Source organism: Anser cygnoides, chromosome 7, assembly GCF_040182565.1.
Source record: "Anser cygnoides isolate HZ-2024a breed goose chromosome 7, Taihu_goose_T2T_genome, whole genome shotgun sequence".
In the NCBI taxonomy this organism is placed as follows: Eukaryota; Metazoa; Chordata; class Aves; order Anseriformes; family Anatidae; genus Anser; species Anser cygnoides.
The window spans coordinates 21,174,757-21,196,272 of NC_089879.1; the positions used below are offsets into that span (position 1 = coordinate 21,174,757).

At 47.3% G+C, this 21,516-nt stretch overlaps 1 protein-coding gene and 1 long non-coding RNA gene across 8 annotated transcripts in view; one reads left to right on the forward strand and one right to left on the reverse strand.

Moving 5' to 3' along the window:
• Positions 1-21,516, reverse strand: part of PDLIM1 (PDZ and LIM domain 1) — a 40,131-nt gene that overhangs the window by 13,514 nt on the left and 5,101 nt on the right. For 4 of the 5 annotated variants that reach the window (XM_048069115.2, XM_048069112.2, XM_067000372.1 and 1 more), the window contains exons 2-3: positions 16,366-16,517; positions 7,560-7,644 (exon numbers count right to left, since the gene is read on the reverse strand). In XM_048069115.2, the coding sequence (XP_047925072.2) occupies positions 7,560-7,644; positions 16,366-16,517 (237 nt within the window). Of the gene's footprint in view, positions 1-2,184; positions 2,296-7,559; positions 7,645-16,365; positions 16,518-21,516 lie in introns of those variants that run through there. The other variant, XM_048069116.2, reaches the window with a different exon arrangement.
• LOC106029988 (uncharacterized) lies at positions 2,549-10,982 on the forward strand. Of its 3 annotated transcripts, XR_010832743.1 has the most exons (6): positions 2,549-3,277; positions 3,841-3,971; positions 7,120-7,306; positions 7,412-7,521; positions 9,463-9,493; positions 10,848-10,982. It is a non-coding gene; the product is annotated as an uncharacterized lncRNA (long non-coding RNA). The 3 variants fall into 3 exon arrangements; XR_007165306.2 differs by having other exon boundaries at positions 2,549-3,971; XR_007165307.2 differs by lacking the exon at positions 9,463-9,493 and having other exon boundaries at positions 2,549-3,971.

Sequence of the window (21,516 nt, forward strand, 5' to 3'; positions counted from 1 at the left end):
TTGGGCACAGAAGCCACAATGGGGATTTTGGCCCACTTGTGGCCCACCATTGTGTAATGGCATCCAAGTCCATAAAAGAAGCTTCCAGAAGTGTCAGGACATCTGTAGCAGCACTCATGTGGCTAAGGTCCACAGGAGAATATAAGGGAGTTTAAAATAGCTTAGATAGAGATAGCTGTGCTGAAGGTGGTGTCTGAAGATTAGGTTAGAAAAATCCCATCTCAGGAAGAATGTAGGTCTGTAACCTGAGAGTCTACAGACAATATTGCAAGAGCAATAACATTATAAAGGGTGTTTGGATAATCCAAATTCTCCAGCGCTTCCTGTCATGCCGTGCTGCTTTTTCTGCTTGAGCTGTGGAAGGAATTTGCAAAGAACAAGTGCTTTCATGTACCAAAACCAAGATGAAAAGATAACTTCTTCTCACTGTCAAATATATTTACATAGTGATTTGCCAGACTTGCCAACCAGGCCCTGTGTTGGGCATTAGTTTTGTGAAAGCCCCAGCTCCTGAGATCATTTGTTTATGTGAGAATCTCTGATTTAACACTGGAAAAAAAAATCAGAAATGTGGCACTCCCAAGCACCTGACCACCAGCAGGCAAGCAAAAAACATTAACACAAAACCACCAGGATGCCGTGTGTACTTGCGTGGGGGCAGTGCCAGATTTAGGCAGTTGAAATTCTTGGGGTCTGCAGCATCTCTGCAGCTGCGTATCTTCCAGGACCAACCCAAGAGGGGGCAAGAGGCATCATGTGCAGCATCCCCAGTGGGAGCATGGCCTGCAAGAGCACAGCAAGCAATGCTCTGCTCGTGGAGGGAGAGCCAGCAGTCAGACACATGGAAATGCCGGGCTTGACCCGCTCTTTCTTTCTCCATAGCACAGAGGAGTGTGGCCAATACTTTCCTGAACTGTGTCTTCATGGTGGCTGGAGGGTGGCAGAGACTAGGGTAAAACATACCAGCAACTGCACAGACATCTCTGCCAGCACGCTTCTGAATTCAGAGTGGTCTCATTTTGCTTCCTTTTCAAAAAAATGATGTGGCCTTTCAAGGAGAAAAGAAGCCACATAACGAGGTTTGTAGGACCCCAGTTCCAGTTCACATCCACAGGTCTCCTGCCGGATGGGTTTTTGGGGCAGCCTTTTCCGGGCAGGGAGCCACCAGCCACTTCGGTGCCAGCTGCGGGGACGGGGAAAACGTCCGTGTGCCGGGGCAGGAAGCGGCTCAGCATTTCCTACCGCGCCGGCGTCATGGGGAATTATCTGGGAGAACAATGGCCCCTTCCTCCTGCTCGCGCCAGGCCACGCTCGGGGACGCCCGAGCCTGTGAAATCCCCTCGACTGTGCCTGCCCTGGTGGCCGGCTGCTTCCCCTGCCACTCATTTCAGATGCTGAATCACAACTGAAGGCCACTTGAGGCACTGCCTGAAGCTCCAGGTCATGGAGTCAGGTTAGCACAAGGGACTCGCTCTTATTTTATGCTACAAATTAAAAAAAACAGCACCCTGCAAGTTCACCAGCAGCAGCCTTGTAGGCCCCAAACCAGCGCCAAGCCTGCGGCCTCACCGGGCTGCAGAAACGGAGGCTCAGGGCAAACGATGCCAGCGCGTGCTCCTCGAGAGCCACGCCAAGAGGAAACACGATTAAACGTTTCTCAGTCCAACTGTTTACTCAGCTCGAAGAAAATGGGCCCCTGACCAAACCTCAGCAAAGGAGAGTGCTGCAGTCATGCTCTGGGTGGGGAGGGAGAGCAGAGACCGGCAGCCAGAGTGCCCAGCCCCATCCTTGCCCTCGCGAGGCTGCGCTGGGAATGAAGGCAGCCTCGTGCCCAGGGAGCGCATCAGCCAAATGCAGCAACACCTCTGCAGAGGACATCTTCACGGCAAGCTCCAGCTGATGCTGCATCCCACCAGCTGCAGCTGCAAGGAGAAATGCCTTCATTTTCACCTCTCCCTCTGTTATTGTTTGGGTTTTTTTCAGCTATGGAAAAAATCTTCTGCAATGCTTTGAAATCTGATTAGAAATTAGGAAGGGTCTGGGGCTCTGTTATTGTAGGGGGGTAAAACAACAAAGCTGGCTTCCCACATCCTCTCCCTCCGAGTCCCCAAAGCATTCCAGATCCATGCGGTAACGCCTTTTAACCGAAAACAGCGGGTCACCATACTTTGTTACTTTATATACCTATTGCTTCATACATTGCCCACGCATGCAAGGCCTTATCAAAGGCCAGGCCAGCCACACACCCAGTTTCTATAGCCCCAGCCTTCTCAGTATCCAAGGAGATAAAACACACAAGGCGGAAACAATGACATCACTTGGCAAGGACGGGGATGGGGACGGGGACTGGGACGGGGCAGGCACTCTCTCAAGAAGCCTCGGGAGGACAGAAGCAGCTGTCCCTGCCATCCCACAAGTACCCTGATTCACCTCCAGAACTCCCCTGGCTACATGTCTGGATGTTATTTCTCTCTCTCTCTCTCTCTCTTTTTTTTTTTTTTTTTAAGAGCATTCTTGAGTTTAAAAGCCTGTATCTTTTGTGGTTAAAAAGAGGTGGTGTCAAACTGAGAGCTTTCAGCTTTTTTGGAAACAGTCCTGGTGTTGACCACCCTCAAAACTGGTTTCTCTCGGCTCACTTCCTACATGAGCTCACCCAGAGCAAACAGAGACCTCAGCACCATTGACCTCAGTGTCATACAAACACAGGAAAAAGACAAATCTTCTCCCAGAGAGCCCGAATCTGGCACAGCCTGAGGAATAACAAGTTTTATGGTTCGTTTTACCAATGGGCAACACAGCCACGCACAGCAGCCCGTGGCTCTGGAGCTTAATGCCCAGGCCAGATTACCAGAGTGTGGCAGTTCCAAGTTATCCTCATCTCTGGTCAGTGCCACAAGAACTGAAATCACTTTGGTCACCAGAATAAGTTGCTCTCCCTCACTTCAACGACTTTTATCAAAAAAAAGTTAAGCAGAAAGGACAAGCAGACATTATTTTAATCTTTCCCACCATGGTGAGGAAAAGCTCTTGATGGGAAAATGACACTGAGTGATCGCCCTCATGATGTGGGTGAGAAGTGCAAGTGAAATAATTGAGTAAATATACGAAGAAGTCTCCGTCATTTCCTTCCCCTGATGTTGCCATAGCCACATCCAAAACAAAGCTTGTTCAGCCCCTGAGCCATCACTGCTGACAGGCTGCTGCACCTTTCGATGAAATGTGATTTTGTCATCACTCTTGCCTCGGTTTGAATTAATTTAGAAGGATAAAGATAATGGTAATGAAACAATAATAAGGCTGTAGCTCTTTCATTTGCAAAGATCAGCACAGACAATGAAGTCAGTCTTAGGATTCAGGACTTTGGGGAATGCATGGGAGGTTGTGGAATGTCTTTTTTTTTTTTTTCCAAAGACACTTAAAAGTATCTTGAAGTTGCATTCCAAGTAAGGGAAAATACTTCCACAGACAGACGCAGTATTTCACCAAGTATCAGCCTCTAATAGGACTACAGGAGTAAACAAAAAGCCTGTTTCAAATAGTAAAAAGTGTGGAAGCAGAGATCTTAATGTCTATTTAGTCATAGAGTTCGTGACAAAAAAAATAATTTCTTTTGTAAGATCATTTGCAAACACTTAAGTTATTTAACTGCCCAAATAAAACGGGAACAGGAAAAGAAGGTGGACATGTGCTGTGAGAAGTTTCAGTTCAGATGGTGAATTTTGGGAGCAACATCAAACAGAACCTCATTTTAAGAAAGGGGGGAACTTATTTGAATAATTGCAGCCCAATCTCTTCAGCAAAGGCTTTAAAGTTTTTTTGCCTTTTTATTTTTTTTTTGAGTCTGCAGTAACTCTATTTACATATACGATGGTGTTCCTGCATGTGCACGAAAACTACGAGAAACATCTTCAGAGGACCCTGGATCAGGCCATAAATGAACTACTTGGACTCAGTATGTCTTATTTTCTTTGGTAAGTGAATTAATAAGTGTTCTGTATAAGGCAGCTGCCAAGGAAAGCACATGGGTTGTTTTCACTGGCGAGGCAGCCAGAAAAAAACCTAAACAGCTCAGACAGCACTGCCTTCGAAGAGTCAGCTCCACTCACAACTTCTACCAGTTCTATCGGGAAATGAGATCGGCACCTTTGTGGGGAAATTCCTACCAGTTTGCCACACTGGTATATAGGCACAGCACCTTCTGCACGCTGCTGCTGCTTTGCAGCAAGCCTGGCTGAGGGCTCTGGGCACACTGCAAAGATGCAGCCCCAGAGAAACGCGGCCAAGGGCTCACCACGGATCTGGCAGAAGTCAGCACGCTGTGCTGACATCATGCTGCGAACAGACAGCCCTCGCCACTAAACCTTCCCCGCTGCAGTCAGCTACTGAAAAAGGAAATGGGTGTACATTAAAAAAAAAAAAAAGCACACCTTAACACTTGATGGTGTTCATGCCACTTTCCCTTGGCACAGCGGACTAGGATGTTCGGGCACTGTGGAGCAGGAAGGGTAAATGGCAGCTTGTGGTTTGGAGCCATACGGCTCACACTGCTATATTCCTCTGCTCCAGCCCACGGCCACGTGAAGGAAAGCCCCATGCTCCACACACCAACAAGAACCACTCACATAGGCCACCACAAATGACTTAATTGGCTTTGTTTTCAAAATAAAGGGAAGAAGAAAGGCAAGAGTTCTGTGGGAGCTTGACTGTTGCTTTTACACCAGGAAATAAAGCTCTCCTAGTATCAGCCATAACGAAGGCTCAGAGCCTAATTTTCTGGCAACAGGTGGCTCCTAGTGCCAGATTAAAACAGGGGTCACTGCTTAGATACAAGATGTGTAACAGGAATCTTGCCACAGTCAGTTTCTCTCCAAATTCTCCGCTGAAGACAGTTAAGGGTGAGTATCACAGACCCAGCTGTGCCACTCTTGCACGCTGGCAGCATCAGGGTACATACATAGCAGCCAGAGCCAGAGGCAGGGGTAGGGCTAAGGCTAAGGTTTAGCGGGAATGCACTCTGCAGCCAGGGCTATTGATGAATCCTGCACAGTCTGATCTTTGTGATGCCCTTTACTCGGACTTTAGGAAGCACAGCATGACTTGTAAGTCAAAGACGAGTTAAGATTAGTTCCTTACACCCTTGTTTCTTCCAGAGTTGCAGCAGGCTCCCCCAGACAGTCAAGGGCTGACTCGTATGCAAACAGCACTCTGAAGTGCCCCTGAGGACATCTGACTAAAGAAGAACTATTGATTAGGGCTAAAAATGCCAGAGCAAATGATTTAAACTAAGAGGTGATGTCAGGGGATTAAAATAGCCTATGCGTAATGTTTGACCAGTGGCGGATATCTGTCCAGTGACCTAGGCTGGACTGGGGGAAAAGGGGTGGTGGTGTGGTGGCTGGTGGCAGGGGGACTGCAGCAGCAGGTGCCTTGCTGCAGATAACTCAGCTTCATGAGCCAAGTTAAGTTCCTCCTGGCATGAGTAGTGCCCCATGTTTAATTCCAGGGTGGGAGAAAGGGTGAACATTGAGCTAAATTCTGGTTAATGCCCGGGTTAAGGTCTTGTCACCAGGGTGAGGTCTCCTGCTGAATCCTCTCCTGCTAGGAAGCTTCCCCCAGGCTGGGGGGGTTTAAGCAGGGACTTCCACTGCCTCCCCCAGTATGCAGGATCCCATCCAGCCCCGTGCTGCAGTCACGACCTGCACAAGGCTGTAGGAGAGGATGCTTTTACAGGGCTTTTTCTTACTCAGCTCTGCTGAGCACATTGAAATGAACACAGGGCTTATCAGGTTGGTTGCATAGATTTAGGTTTTGGGCTACAACCCTTATCTTTGTTCAGACCCAGGCATCAGGTGATTTCTACATCTAGTTCCTCCTGATTTCTGCCAACATCAATACAAGGATCACCCAGGAGAAGCAGGGCTGCAGTGCATATACATACTCAAAGCCATTGAAGGCTCTCACTTTGATTTCTACAGGTCACGGTGAAGTTTCTGCTCCAGCTGACAACAGGCACAGACACTGCGGCAGGACCACCTCTTCCTTTGCCCTGTAGTGTTGCTTGAGTTGCACTTCAGAAGCATGAATTTTCTCTGTGTGTTGGAGTTTGGAGCCTTTCAACACTGAGCTCTGAAGAAACTCACTGCTGGTTCTATTCAAAATAGAGTGCTTCAGGGAGATTTAGTGAGCAGTGAAATCATGCCATAAAGCAGTTGTATGGTCTGATTCACCAGCCAACACTGAGTTTTACAAAGCACCAAGACAAACTCTGTTGTGTTCCAAGATGAACTGCCAGCAAGGCACCGAGTTATCTTTGCCTTTTATGAGAGCACTAGATGAGGTTATTTTCAAAGGCTGTGGGTTATCCACCTTTCCCAGAACATGCTGTTTAAACAACAGCCCTCTGCAGCCTTGCAGGGGAGCCTCTGCCACACTTTTGGCAAGAGTTGGCCCCACAGTCTTGAGGTTTGCAGCAGAGCATCTTCAGAGCAGAAGACACAGAGCAGATCCCAGCTCAACAGTGTGATAGGCAGGTGTCACTGCATGGCCCCAGCCCAACCTAAGTCCAAACAGCTCAGTCTCGCACTGTGGCTTGGCTAAGTCATGAAATACCTGCAGAATGCAGCACCACGCTCTCAAGCCAAGCAACACACAGCAGCTTGGCATGAAAAGGAGCATGGATCGATCCCAAGCCAAGGTCTGGGCCGGGCATTGCTGCACACATGCTACTTTAGGTTCGGGTCCTTTCCATCCCAAACAGACATATTAGCACTTAATTAATTGCAGAGTCAAACTATTTTTCTCTTTACTCATTTTGCTAGAAAGACTCACAGGGGAAATGTTCTAGGGCCAGAATCCAAGTCACTACCCCAGTGAAATCCAGAGCAATGCCTTTGATTTTAGCACAGCTGTAGATTTCTGCAGTGTAATCTTCTGAGCCTAGCCCAGGCAATGCCCTTGCACAGATCTCTGTTATTACTACGTTTACTTGACAGAGGCAGCAGACCGATGAAGCAAGGCTACCAACAGTTTACAGAACCAATCTCCTAGAAAGGAGTTGCAAGATCTGCCACACAGATAAAAATATAAAAGGCTGATATATTTCTCTTCTGCTTTTTCCAGGGCTAGACTGCTGATAAGAGTCTACTAGTAAGAGGAAAAAAAAGAGAAGCAAAACCAGAAAACATTGCAAATCACTTTACTCTCCTCTCGAGACCTTTCTTATCTATGAAAATCAACAGGCTTCGCAACGGTAGTGATGATTTATTGAGCCACACCTCCACAGTGCCGTCAGTGTGCCCTGGGACAGGTGTGAGCATGCACATGGCAGGAGACACCACCTCCGGCCCAAGCAGCTTACCTGCGGCGAGGTATCTGACTAGCTCTGACCATGTCTGTCTGTCTGTCTCTGCAGGTTTCCAAAGGAGGTATGGGGCACACGCTATCCCCAGTGTGACCAGTGGAGTGACACATGCTTGACTCCTTGGAGGATCAGGCCAGAAACTGCTCCAAAGCCAGCCAGGAGTAAGTGGGAACAGGAACATGCAGATACTGTTACTTACCTGGGGCTGGGAGGCCAGATTCATCTTATAAGGATGCGTCTTCCCCTCTTCGTTCACAAGCGGTGACCAGACTTTTGATTCCGTTCTGCAACACATGAATTTTCAATAGTTAACCTACTTCCATCACAGAGCAACATTATTGTTATTAAAGGATTTGAAGTTCATTAGCTAAAAACATCTCCCCCAGACTTCTGCATACAGCGCTATCCATACTGGAGGGAATCCATACTAGAGCCTCATTCCAGGTACATAATTTGGATGACTGAGTAATGCTGTAAGAGGTCCTTGGAGCAATACAGGATCTCAGCAGAGACTGCCCTGGCTCGTCCTTTGGGACTCCACTGGCGACACAACAAGCATGGGCTCCAGCCCAGGCAGTAGAGCTGGGAGTCACCCAACAGCAGAAGCTGGAAATACCCCTGGGATGCATATCCTTTAACTAAGTGGGACAATTCAAATTACTGTGTGTTTCAGCTTTTATGGGTAGCAGGGAAACGGAACGATTCTTGTCTGTATTGAATATACAGAGAACATTTTGTTCTTGAAGTTGAGCTGCCGGAAATATTTCTTGGTTCGGGTCTCCAGAATTTCCTTATTTATACAGTGGTATCCATGCAGAGCAAACAGAAACGTTCGGGAGTTATGAAAAAATGGGTCAAAGTCTGCGATGGGACTAAGAACTGAGACGACATAATGTGTCCAAGGGAAAGTCTGCCTAACCTTTGCTGCTCTGCGGTCTGACCCAATTACTCACAGCGGCCTGAAACACAAATCAAGATCTGTGACCAAAACCAATCACTTCTACCATCATCATTCTGGAGTTTTGCTATGCCCCAAAGAACAGCAGACAAGCAAGCAGTGAGGGAGAATTAAGAATTAAGCTTAGATTTGCTTGAGATATTTTATGGGAAACACATGCTACCTAAGTTTCTCGGACATACAGAGAGCAGCTAGCATCAAGGAGGGACCAAATAGCGCCACTTTTGCAAACTTTTTAATAGTAGGGAACAAGTTGCTGTAGAATTGCTGAATGAAACCCATTGTTGGATGTTACACATTGCACAATGCAGCAACTAGATAGCTGATAAACTCTTAGGATGAATTTTGAAAGCCATGTCCTGTTTTGACAGGAGATCCTGCAACTTTGTGACTCTGCAACTGCAGATAGATGTTCTTCCCAGATATCTGTGGGGCCAGGGCCAGCTACAGTTTAAGTTCTTAGTTAGCAAAACAGGAATGTTTCCACTGAGAATTAACTGGACAACTGGAAAGATACTTTAAACAGAAAAGGCTTATAAAACTGACAGGGGTAGAGAAACAGGGCGTAGAGCTTCCCACAATAAATTCAATCTCGTCTACCCCATTTCTCTAAAAGCCCTCCAATGTCAGTACATTTTAAAATAAAAACAAGCAAAAAAGCCTAACTGTGGTACATGTGTATACTCCAGACACTTGCTGCATAAATAGTATTTTAATGCTTAACATCCAGAGGGTAGCTCAGTGGGAGGAGATGGGAGCCAACACTCTTACTCAAGGAAGAGGAGAATTTTTATAGGACATTTATTTACCTGCTACAGCGGCTATTGCACTCTGGACTTTACCCAGAAGAAACCCTGATGGAAACCTGCTGTACTGTACCTGCTGTACCTCCTTTCTCAGGAAAATTCACAGACACAGGTCACACCTGATAGCATCCTTTACACACCATGAGTCAGGCAGAGCAAACCTTTGGCTCTGGGCTATTGCATCCTGTTGGCACAGCTGCAGTGCCAATAGCCCACAGCCTACCTCACCCAAATCCTGGCATCTGATGCTCTGGAGCACACACGGGCTGACAACTATGGATGTAAGAGCTGCATGGGGTCAACTCTATGACAATCTGATCATTATCTTGTCCCAACAGCTGCTGTTGCTGGATGCACAACATACCCAAGGTGAGTATAAAACAATCATTCCCACCTTGCTTCTGACCACCGGTGCTTTAAGGGGCCAGAGGAACCAGCAGCTTTACCAAGATCACAGCTATCAAGCGTAACAAAGTCACAGACACCTCTCGGATGGTTGGCTTTTGCACTTGAAGACTGTATTTGCACAGAGGGAAGCAGCCCATTGACCAGAGCAAAGCCTTACTCTGTGGAAATCCTTGGAGATCACATGTGACTGAGTTTTCACCTCTTCTGGAAATACAGGGGGCACAGCAAAGCACATGGAAATCAAACACCCTGCCAGCCAGGCTGCAAGCAAGTGGACGCTGGCTGGAGATGAAAAAGCAGTTCAGAAAGCATTAAACACTTCAGCTGATTTCTGGCATGAGGCATCCCTGGTGCCAATTCTCACTAGCCCTGACCTAAGTATTTTCCACGCAGTACTTTCTTTTGCAGCAGCTTAGTGTTACCAAATTTCAGAAGCACCGAAAGGCCTTTTTCAGACTGCAGATTTAAGCTCGGAGCAGGCCAGTGTACAAGCACAGAGCAGAAACCTCCCCTCAGGACCCTGGGTGCTTGCTTTCATCCCACTGCCCTGGCTCGGAGCATTGGAGGTGGCACAGCGTGTTGGTCTCCACCTTTTGGGAGGCACCTTGGGCTAGTTACCACAACCAAATTTGGGTTTCTGACCAGATTTTTCTCCCTTTTTTAATAGCAAGGCAAAAAGCCCCAGTTTGATTCCCAGCCTGCTGCCATTCCAATCTGTCACTGGATATAAATGGAAGCAGCAAGGTCACTCCAGGCTTTACTTTCAATTCAGCTTAAAAGTTATCCAAGCAGAAAGGTTAAATAGCCCATGCGGTTGTCCCTCTAAGGCAAGGAGGACAAAGCTTCCCTTTGTCTTTACAACAGCTGTCACAGAGCCCCTCACTTGCTCTCACAACACCCATTTATGGCCCCAGCAAAGAGGAGGCAGCTTTGCTGTGGATGCACTGCCTGGAGGGGCCAGCACAGTGCGTGTCCTGTCCCACCACACCACCCGTGGAGCTGCGATCCCAGCTCTTGGCAAAGGCCTCCTGCCTCTGCTCCCACAATCAGTGTCTGCACTTGTACTGAAGCATGGCAGGAAAAAGAGAAAAAGCACCCTAAAGCTCACCTACGTTCCACTGCTGGCCCAGAACTTCGCTTCTGTAAGGCTGGGAAGTACAGGTACAAGGCTTGAGTTGGGTGGATTGGTTAGACATCGTGTCTCTGTCATATCTGCATGTGCTCATATCATTTATATGAAGCAGTGAACAGGTGTTGGAGTGGCTAGCTCAAATCCAAATTTGTTTTATAACATGGTTTCTCCTCTATATTCCAGCAAAGGGGACTCTGACAGAGAGCGACACTCAAACATTGCAGAAAGAGAAGACAAAAACATGACAGTCAAACAAGCCCAGGAACAACTGCCAGACAAATTAATAGAAGGCATGCAAATATACAAATTTCATCGTGTTTGCAGTTTACACTTCTATGCTGTTTCCTCACCACAGGAGAGAGAGCAACCAAGGCAGGGCCAGGGAGTGAGCCATGCGTTTGCTGTTCCATCCAGGCAGAAAACAAGACCCAAGATTAGAAAATTTGTCTGAGGTTAGCTTGGATGGGAAGGTACTGGTAGGAAGGAGAGGAAGGAAACTGCATGCAAGTCAAGGCAAGAATGTGGAGAGGTATTTGTGAAACACAACATTTTTCAAGAAGCTTGGCTCAAACATGGTATAATATAAACATCACAAGAGGCTAGATTTTGCTATCAATGGGGTTTGCGTGCAGGGCTGGGCTATAGCTTCAAGGGAAATTTCATTGCTGGAAAATGAGGGTCTAATTCTGTAGCCAGGAACTGCGTAAGTAACTTCTGTAGGGCAGAGGCACATTTACATTCCCGTTTCAAACACGGGGATGGGCACAACTAATTTACCCAAGTAGCAACTAAACCCCTAAATAATGAAAAGTTTCTTGCATAGCAGAAGGTTTGACGGCTGAAAAATGAAAAAAGGCTTAGGCAATTCCTCTTTCAACAGCCCCCAGGGTTTTAGACAGGCATTTTAACAGCTTTAGTGACTAACTACAAGAGCTTTCAGGCTACCGGGAAGGTACCTGTTTACTCAGCCTGTTAGCTACGACAGCTGTAAAGTACATGCCCTTGGATTTAAACACCAGCAGACTCTTTTAGCAAGCCATCCATTAATGGACAAATTCACTTTGGCAAGCAAAACCTTCTCGAACTGCAATGCTAGTCACAACTTCCTTGAGACTAGAGGCCCCTAATTAATTTCTTCCATTTCATACAGCCACTAAAAGCAAAAGGGCAACTCTGGCTTCAGCAGCAGCACCAGAGGAGCACCACGAGCCCTTTCACTGCAGTGTGGCGGAGGACAAGGCACACCTGGCTGCTCACAGTTCCTCCACTAGCCAGCTGCAGTGTTGACAGCTTCTGCCTTCCCAAAGAGGCTGTAACAACACATCAAAAGCCAGGCTTGACTTGCCAAAATGACTTTGAATGCTCCCATCACTGGTAAAAGCTGCTGGCGGGCACCTGCGAGGGCTGGGGAGCAGCAGGGCGAGCTGCCGGGGAGGGCGGCCGGTGTGCATGGCCTTATATAGCTGCTGCACAGCACCGGCCCTTCCCAGGGCCATGAGCATTATTAGCAAGATGACAGAGCTGGAAAACTCTTGCTGGCAGGGAAGCAAAAAGCAAGCCTAAATGAGTCAACAAACTCTGCAGACTTCCCAGAATGCAACCTCGAGCCTATTGTGGCTTTGTGCAGCCACAGCCAAACACCGGGGACAAGCAGAGTGAGGATGGGGAGCTTCCCGCAGCGAGGGTGCAGCTGAGCCTACCGAGTAAAACCCAGATGGCATTTTCTCTCTCTCCCCTGCCCTTCCTCCTTCTCCATAAGCATCTACACATGATCCTTTTTGACAATGCACTTAACATCTGCTGGTAGGACATCTGACTTCACTGATCTGAGCAGTTTTCAAAGAAAAAATGCATAGCTTCATTCCTTGGCATCACTCTTAGCAGAGTAACAGACTGTTTTGCAAACAAAAAAAAGGTGTATTAATATATCATATGCTGGCAGCAGTGGTGCAAAAGAGCAGCTTGATATTTGAAGAAAAGGACAGTAGGAGCAGAAAAAGAGATTACGTTTGCAATCCTTTTTCACAAATATTCCTCTCCTGTTACCACCCCAACCTGCCTCCAGACACAAAGGAGGGGCAGGCTCGCTGTAGGAATATTTCTTTTTTGTTCACTTGGTGACTACAGCCGTAGGCAAAAAGCCATTTCTTTTAGAGAGAACTTTCACCTGTACTGCAACTGCAAAGAGCATTTGTCTGCTCTTGTCCATCTGTAGCTACAGCCACACAGAGCTGTGTGCCAAATTCCTTGTGAGCATTACCAGTGACATCGGCGATGCCTGGACCTTTTGGATATCAGGCGAGTTTTGTTTCTCAAGCCTTCCTGTCTTGAGTACTCTCCCATCAAAGTGAGTTTATTTCCCAAAATGCACTAAGTTTCCAAAGCAAGCTGACAGCATTCCCCAGACTGCTGGACATGTCACTGCTTACCTCCGTCAAAGGAAAATCAATGGTGCACTTGGGAGGGGGGCAGACCTTCACTGAAAAAAAGAAGAGGTCTTTCCAAAGACTCAAGATCCAAAACTTCATTTATCCTACAAATCCAAGAGGCTCACAACTCTGCCTGTGAAATTTCTTGCTTTAGCAACTAGGTACTTCTGAATTAACTGAAGTGCAGTCTGCTGTAGGTTGGTCTTTCTATGTGTACCAAAGAAAACCATGCTGCAGAGCTTGCCCGTACACTGATGAAGACAATAATGGAAATTTTGCCTTCATTTTTTGTGAACTATGACTCTAAGAGGGCTCTCTAGCCTGAAACAAAAAGCAAAATGAACAAACAAACAGGCTGAGAAGAGAGCAGCGATCTGCTGGAGATGCAAAGTCCATCAGGAATTTGGTGTGTGTGCCAACATTGTAAAACAACTGCTTCCGAGGCAGAAAGCAGACCTTTCCAGTTCTGTTCACATGTCAGGCAGCAAAGCACCTGGCAGTGCCACTTAGAGAGGCACACTCAGAGAAAACAATTTGTGGCTGGTTTTAAATCCCAGGAAACAAACAGATTTTTCACCGATAAATTTGCCCCTTTGGGTGAAATAAGCAGACCAGGCATGTTTTCTTCTGCTAGAAATTCAATCCATTTTTAACAGTGACATGTGTTAGACTAGATTTCCTGCCTACAATCTGATCTGAAATATTTTTGGACTGCTACCATCGTTAAGGAAAATACCGAAACAGGAAACATTGGAATGCTGTTGATATTTGCAATCAAGTACACAGTGCAAACAGCATTTCCTTTACCAGAAGTGTTTAAGCCCTTTTGGTTCTCTACATTTACATTTCTCTTAAATAATCATTAGTGCAGCCAAAGATAAGGACATTTTAACCACACAGCTACCATTAAAAGAGAAGAGGGTTGCATAGATGCTGAGCACACATAAGGTTTGTTTAGGCCTGGGGAAGAGGGACAAGAACAAGACAAGCATAGCACCGTACTTCCCCAAAACACTCCCAGCCTTCAGCTCTTTGCAGCTTTGGGGCTTTCTGCAGCAGAGATACTACTGTGGTATATACTAGGCTTTACGTATTTTATTTGCATGAATTCATCCCATCTCCTCTTGAAGATGTGCATTTTCAGCATTCATAAGGTATGTCCTCACTGTCACAACGGTGGTGTCCCTTTGTGGAAATAAAATTCCTGATGTAAGCTCCAATCCATGTCTGTAAAATTCCTCTTGGCCCGTCTCTGCTGCCACCCCAAATGCAGATCTGACAGCATTTTGCACACTTGGCTCTCAGAGAAATCATTTAAAATTAATCAGATATCAAATTAAAAATCAATACAGGTTTATGCTTTCACATGACATCTTTATGATGATGAGTAACAAGAAGGACTGGAAAATTTCTCTCTCCAGAAACCCGGCACAGCTGGGCACATCGGCAGCACCAGCTGCAGTGACGCCCAGCCCACGGAGCTGCTGCCGTCAGACCTGGAGCCCTGGCCTGCACGGCTGCTTTGCACAAGGACCAGCTAACAAGCTGTGACTGCGGAGCATGGAGACCTGACCCAGGAGCTGGCAGTGTTGAAGCACAAGTGATATCCTTTTGTTTTCATAGGCAACTACCTACAAAGCCACAGGGACAAAGAGATGCAGTTACAGGGGCCCAGAAGGAGACAGCTCAGAGCTTGGAATAAAATACCCTCAACAGACAGCAACCAGGAAAGACAGCATGATGCACATGGCTGCCTTTTGGTGTTAAAGCAGAGCTTTCTCCTCTGAGAAAACATAATGCAGTATCATATTGCTGATAGAAACACATCTCTAGCAGCTATCAAATCTCCAAACAAGTAAGCAATTCCCTAAGCAGAAGTTTAATCCCAAAGAAGGAGGAGGACCAAAGACTTAAAGTTCCCTGGAGCTATATAAAATAGATTTCATAGAGAACAATGGGCAGTAAATCAAACCTTGGGGTGGATGAGTAGTTAGATCACTGCTTTTTTCACATCCTTGCAGTTTTTACTGTCCTTGGCCATTTTGTTAGTGGTACCTGCCGGTCAGTACAGCAACAGGGTCCACCACACTCCTCGTGCTTCCACACTTAAAGACGGTTTGAGTTTTAACTCAAAGCTCCTGCATGGCTTTACACAGCTGCACAGAAATCTCCCTCTGGGCAGCTTCCACATCCAAGGATGATAAAATGTGCATTGAGTGTCTATAAAGCTAACGACTTGATAATGAACATTTGCAAACACATTTTCCAGACTCATGACCTGTAAGAGTGAGCTTGCCCACAGGCTGAAAGAGGCCTGGCCTCCTCTCCTCTCCTCTCTCCTAGCCAGAACCACGCAGCACTGGCTTGCTAAGATCAAGAAGCCGGATATTTGGGGGCAGACAAGAAGCACTCCCTCACAGGAAGACTACAGACTGCCAAGTTAGGGGTGGTCTTGAGAAATGCTGGGGCTAACACGCTGCTGTAATGCTCACCACTCATTTACGCTGCCTTCCCTCTGCTCGGGTCTTCCCTCTGTGAACTCCCTCAATGAATTGTCAGGCTTGTTTTGGCCACGGCCCATCACTTCTTCCTGAACTGGGAAATGCCTGCTGAACTGCTGCCCTTGTGCAAGCTACAGAAAGAGTTCCCTTTATCACAGGAGAGCCGCAAACAACTGAGCTACTGCGTCACTTAGGGCATGCTTTTGTGCTTTCCCTGCCTTGAAGCTGGTATCTGTGGCTCCAAATCAGGTAAATCCCCTGCACCCCTGAAAAGCCAGGCTCCAGCACTTTTAAGAAGCTTGATCAAGAGACTCCAAAAATGTACAATATTTCTGAATCTGTGAGTGGCAAAACCTAGATAATGAATAGTTTGAACAGCACACAGCCATGTATTTTATCTGCTAAATTCATGCAACAGGAAGAAAGGTCATCTCTGGTCACACCTCCTCTGCTATGAGTGAGGTTTTTGTGAGACCTATCTTGGATTTCTTGCCGTCAGGAGCCACAGAACAGTCTGACAGACTCTGCCACAAATTATCAGCCAATTTCTCACAGGGAAAATTATTTTCATAAGGTCAAAGTGCAGCAAATGCAAGCAGCACTAGGATTAAAGGCTGAAATGCAGTTCCCTCTTGCAATTCAGTGCCTGGCCAGACAAAGCACTAAGAGGTCAAATTAAACAAACCAGCCAGAGAGGTCAAACCAAAACACAGCTACTGTCCACTCCACCTCCCTCCTCGTCCCCGTCCCCAGTCTCGCCAGGTGACCTACCTGCTGACTGTCAGGGTTAGCTCGTCTGCGCAGCCCTTGATTTTGTTCTGCGCCTCGAGGTGCGTCATGTTATCTGTGTTCACTCCATCAATGGCTATGATCTGGTCGCCTATACACAAGTTGGCTGTTGCAGCTTTGCTACCTGGAGTCACCTACAAGAAGACAAAATGAGTGAATGGACTGTCCAGGGAGCCGCTTTCCAAGAGACATCTGAAAAGCAGCTGCAGCACTCAGGGCTTCTCTTGATGGTACCTGGAAACAAGGAGGTGAAAACTAATGAAATCAAATCTCAGCAGAAATATATATGGCTACAGGTCTCTTAGATAACTAACTCTATTGAAGTTAGGATTGGGATTCTGTTTTGGCACCCACAGATGGATTTAACGGGGAGGAGACAGGTAAATGACAAACACTGTATTTTCATTTGAGGCAACTGGCTTTGTAATAGAGAGTAACAACAGAGGAAGCAACTCTGTTCTTTGCTGGACAGAGAAGTGCTCTCCAGAGCAGTGGGTGCTGAGAAAAGCAAGGTAGCCCAAGCCTCTAAGAAAAGAGATGCCAGAAAAGAGAGAGAGAATTTGAGTCAATGCTAATCACAAACACCTTCATCTGCATCACAATCTCATTTGCTTCCTTCCTTGGGAAAAAGGTTTGGGCACAAGATTTTGGATTGCATCTTTAATAAGCTGGTTCAGCCCAGGGACAGGTGGAGCAGACTCACTGACTACAGTGTGACCAATTCCAAAGCAGTGTTTGATCTAACAAGCAGATGGGGAGCCAGAAAGGCATCACAAACCCCATCTTTAAAACACAATCTGACAGTACTATCTGAAAAATTGGCAGCATGATCCCCAGCCTCCCAGTCTGACCTCACCTTGATACGTTCTGCCATATTACACCTCCCTTTCCTCTTCATGCATGCTTTGCTTCCCAGAGATACTACGGCACTGCTAAAGAGCTGCTGTGCTCTGCCTGAGAAATGGGGGATGGGAAGGAGCTCAGGGTAATCCGCTGAGATCCCAGACAGAAGACATGATGCAGCAATGCCACAGGTATGGTACTGCTTGTGAAAAAAAGAACTTGGCTAAAACTTGGCATTTTCAAGCTAGTCAACTGAACAGCTCATTCACTTTTCTCTATTTCTACTAAAGAGGTGTCCTCTTAACAACCAAGACCTCTTTGGGGCAAAATTATTGCCAGGGTTGAAGGTGAAGAATGTCACATTTGCTGGCGGCTTTGCAACTGCTATGTAAGATTTTGTGCAGTGTTAATGATTTTGTGGGAGGAGCATCATGATTAATGTGGGCTTTCATCAATTATTTGACAGGCAGAGGAAATGAGAAGGGTGGACTGCTTCCACCCTTCTCCAACTAAAACATGCCTTGCAGCTGGGACACACCTCATTTATGAGTCCGTTGCAACTGGTATTCGTTCTACACATTCATGCTAGGTTTTAGCATGCTGGAAAGCAGCTGAGCAAACCCAGCAGGACTGTCAGGCATAAATAAACACTGTTCAGAAGATTTAGAGTGCTCCTAATGTGGGACAGGATGGCAAACCATTCCCCCTAGGGAAATGTTCTCTTCCTAGAGGTGTCACACATTAGCTGCAATCACATCTTTCCCTGGGCCAAAAAACGAGGCTATTCAGCACATCCCCTCACAGCTGCAGTGGGATATTTTCCCTAACCAGAAGGAAGATGACAAGATGCTTTTATTTTTTTCACCTCTCTGCTAAGTCATTAATTTATGGAAAAGGGAAGGACACAGATGCATATCACAGATGCCCAACTTGGCTAAGGTGCTCAACATTAACCCGAGGACTTTCCGAGGGGTCAACACAACAGTGCATGTCTACCTGCTCACTAATTTTAATGCTGTAAGCAGACTGTGAACAGAGGAAGTGCTAATGAAAAGCCCAGACAAGGCACCAGGTGGATATAGAAAATCTGTGGCTGCCAGTCCCACGGGATTTGGGAGCTGCTGCTTGAGAAGCCGTGAGACAGATCCCTGAAGACACCATTACAGCGGAAGGAGCTTGCAGGAGACACATTGTCGGTCCTGCCCTGGTCGCTGGGCCTTTACCTAGTCCCTTCTCAGTGCCTTTATTTCCTCCACTGCCTGAGACAGGAGAGGGGCACATTACTCAACCCCGTGAAGAGCGCTGAGCTCAGCACACAATTACCGTGTTTCATTTTCGATCAGACAAGACTGCTAAGTGGTCAAGAATAACGCTGGATTAACACCACCACTGGCACGCTGCTGGAGGCTCAGCTGTATAGCTTGTATTTAAAGACTGACAGCCTATGCAACATTTGGCAGGCTGCTAGAAACGATCCTGTACCACGAGGAGCAGCTGAGCCGGACACTGATACTGAAGCCTCCTGGAGAAACCCCAAAAACCACCAGGATGAGAGAGAGGCACCCGCAGAAACATCTCAGTGCTTTGCCTGGGCTTGCGGTTCCTCTTCTGTGTCCACTTCAGAGGAATTTGAAATTTGAGTGCTGTTCTCCATCTGATAAGAGCTGGCGATTACACTCATTAGGCACCCTGCAAACCTCTCCCCTAAGGGGAAGCCACAAGGATGCACAGTAATGAAGAAGATAAGCAAACTTGCCAAAAGGAAACTTGCTTAAACACCCAGCTCCTTCAGTTCTTGAAATAACTTGCCCTGAAATGTAACCTTCCACAAACCATTTCCCTGCAACATCCAGCTCATGCTCTCTGCCAGGACTGCTCATAGCAAACGTGCCTGCACAAGAGCCCAGCACTGCAGGGAACCCATCCCCCAGCCTTTTAGCATGATTAATAACTACTAATAATGCTCCCTCCCCCCTTGCAGCATGGTCTGGGCTCATCTCCGTGCTGCTTTTGAGAGTTGCTCACCTGTCAGTTAGAGTCAAGATAGCAGAAAGCACTTCTGTTATTAAACAAGGACCTTTTTCTGCCTTTATTTGTGTGGTGTCCCTCCCCGGTCCATGGCAGCATGGCTGCAGGCAGGGTGCTCAGAGCACTGGCAGCTACTGGCCAGCTTGCACAACCCGACAAGGACTCCAAAAACAAACAGCTTACAGGCTCCCAAGCATCCCATCGATGTTGCACTGCCCAAACCTGCTTTGCACCTTTCAGACCACCTAAAGCTCTGCACCAGCCTCTCCCCCTTCTCCCTTCTCGAGGGACACCAGAGCAGTGGCCTGGGGGAACAGAGGGGATGGTGGCACAGCCATCTCGCACACGACGGGATGCAGCTACACCTCTGCGTGGGGGGGGCGAGGAGGGCTGAAAGATGCTGCGAGGAGCAAAACCTGCAAGCATGATTTTGCACAAGTTAAGTCTTGTGCAAAGGCTGAGCCTCCTGCCTCCTTAAAAACCGCTCCCAGCTGGCTTCCGCACTGGGTCCGGCAGCCTCTGGCAGAAGGGACGTGTGGCACCACAGGCCCTCAGGACACTATGGTCAGATGAATAAAGCTCTGCACATCCTGTAACATCATGTCCTGAGGCTTCCTTTGGAAACAAGCCATGCCCTACCTCCCAGTGCTTGCTCCAGTGCAATTGTGTAAGACTTTGCCATTAGGTCATTTCACTGTTGAGCAGACAATGCTGAGACACGTTGGCAGTACTGCTTGATATTGTACCTGAAATAGGCCCCAGAGCTCAACTGTTTTTTAGGTATTGCCCATAGAAACATCAATGATGCTGTCTGGCTGGGGTAGGTATCGGGCCTGGGTCCATCCATGCAAGCAAAGCTGTCTCATGTCAAGCAGTTGCCACAAGAAATGCCAGTTGTGACGTGGGAACAGGCCCAGCTTGCAGGGGCAGTCCTCCAGCAACTGGGCCAGGAGCAACTCCAACCTCCACAGAGCCACCTCTGGAGGAGGGGAGGGTGTGCGGCTGGAGATCTGACAGGCCAGATCTTCCTGTCCCACATAACCTGGGCTACCACCGCAATAATCTAGTCACTTACAACTCTACCATCCAACCAGGCCCCTGATACCAGCTCCGTAAAACTAAGAACCAGCTCAGACTCATTTGCCAGAGTACAGAAGAAGCCCCATTATCCATGGGCTTGATTATGACATTTACGCTGAAGTAATGAATGTATGCTTGGACCCCTCTTTTTAAAGTGGTCCCTGAGATTTAGGGTTGGTATGGCTGGGAGAAAAACCTACCTTATTTTGTCATACTATAAAGTGACATTCTGTGTCCATGGGCACCACCTGGTCCCACTCTGCCTTCCCAGTACACATGCTTTGGGCTCCACCTTGCCAACACTATGGGGACTTTGCAAAGTCCAGGTTTCAGGCTCCCAGGTGGTTTTCCTGCTGTCACTCCCTCGCACTGGAGGCAAGGCAGCCAACAAAGGTCTGGGCTAGGACATGTTAATCCCTCAGCTAGTGTCTTTGGGAAAGAGCATTTACACTAGGAGAGAAAATGCTTTGATTTAGCAGAGGGAATGAGACGTATTTGGCTGCTTACCCAGCTCCAAGGCCCTCTTTATAAAACCTCTGTCTGTCCCAGAACTAGCCAAATACAACCGCACTTTACATTTGCTGCAATTAATTCTATACATGCTCTCTAGTGAGCTTTGTAAGCCCTTTGCAGAGATACACGGCATCTCCTTTGCTTCTGCAGGTGAGGATCCGAGAGGCAGCAGTGGGATTAATATGGGAAAGCTGTTGCCCACAGCAAACGAGAGAGAGGAAGGGTGGGAAGTATGAACAAAATGCTGCATAAAGCAGCTCAGAGTGAGTCAAGACATATGGGCAGGTCTGAAATTCAGTGCCCTTTCTGCCCTTCTCCCTATCCATTCAGACATGCTGCTTGCTTACTCCATCAAACCTCTGCAGTTTCTCACAGACCCCACAGCCTCCGGCACCACCCATCACTCCACACCTAGACACACATCTCAAGAAGCGATGAAGAGATAAGAAAACAAGAAAATTAAGAACAACAGCGAGGGAAGAGATCTGGATTAACAGCACCTATCTGTGCTGGAGAGGAAAATCCAGCTGCGTCCCTGCTGGACAAAACAGACGTGCGGCAACATACTTATAAGGCCACCAGTGACGAGACATCCCTGACATTGTTTAATCCTCCCCACCCGCGCACATTGCTGTTTTACCATGAATAATGTACTCAGCACCGGAGCAT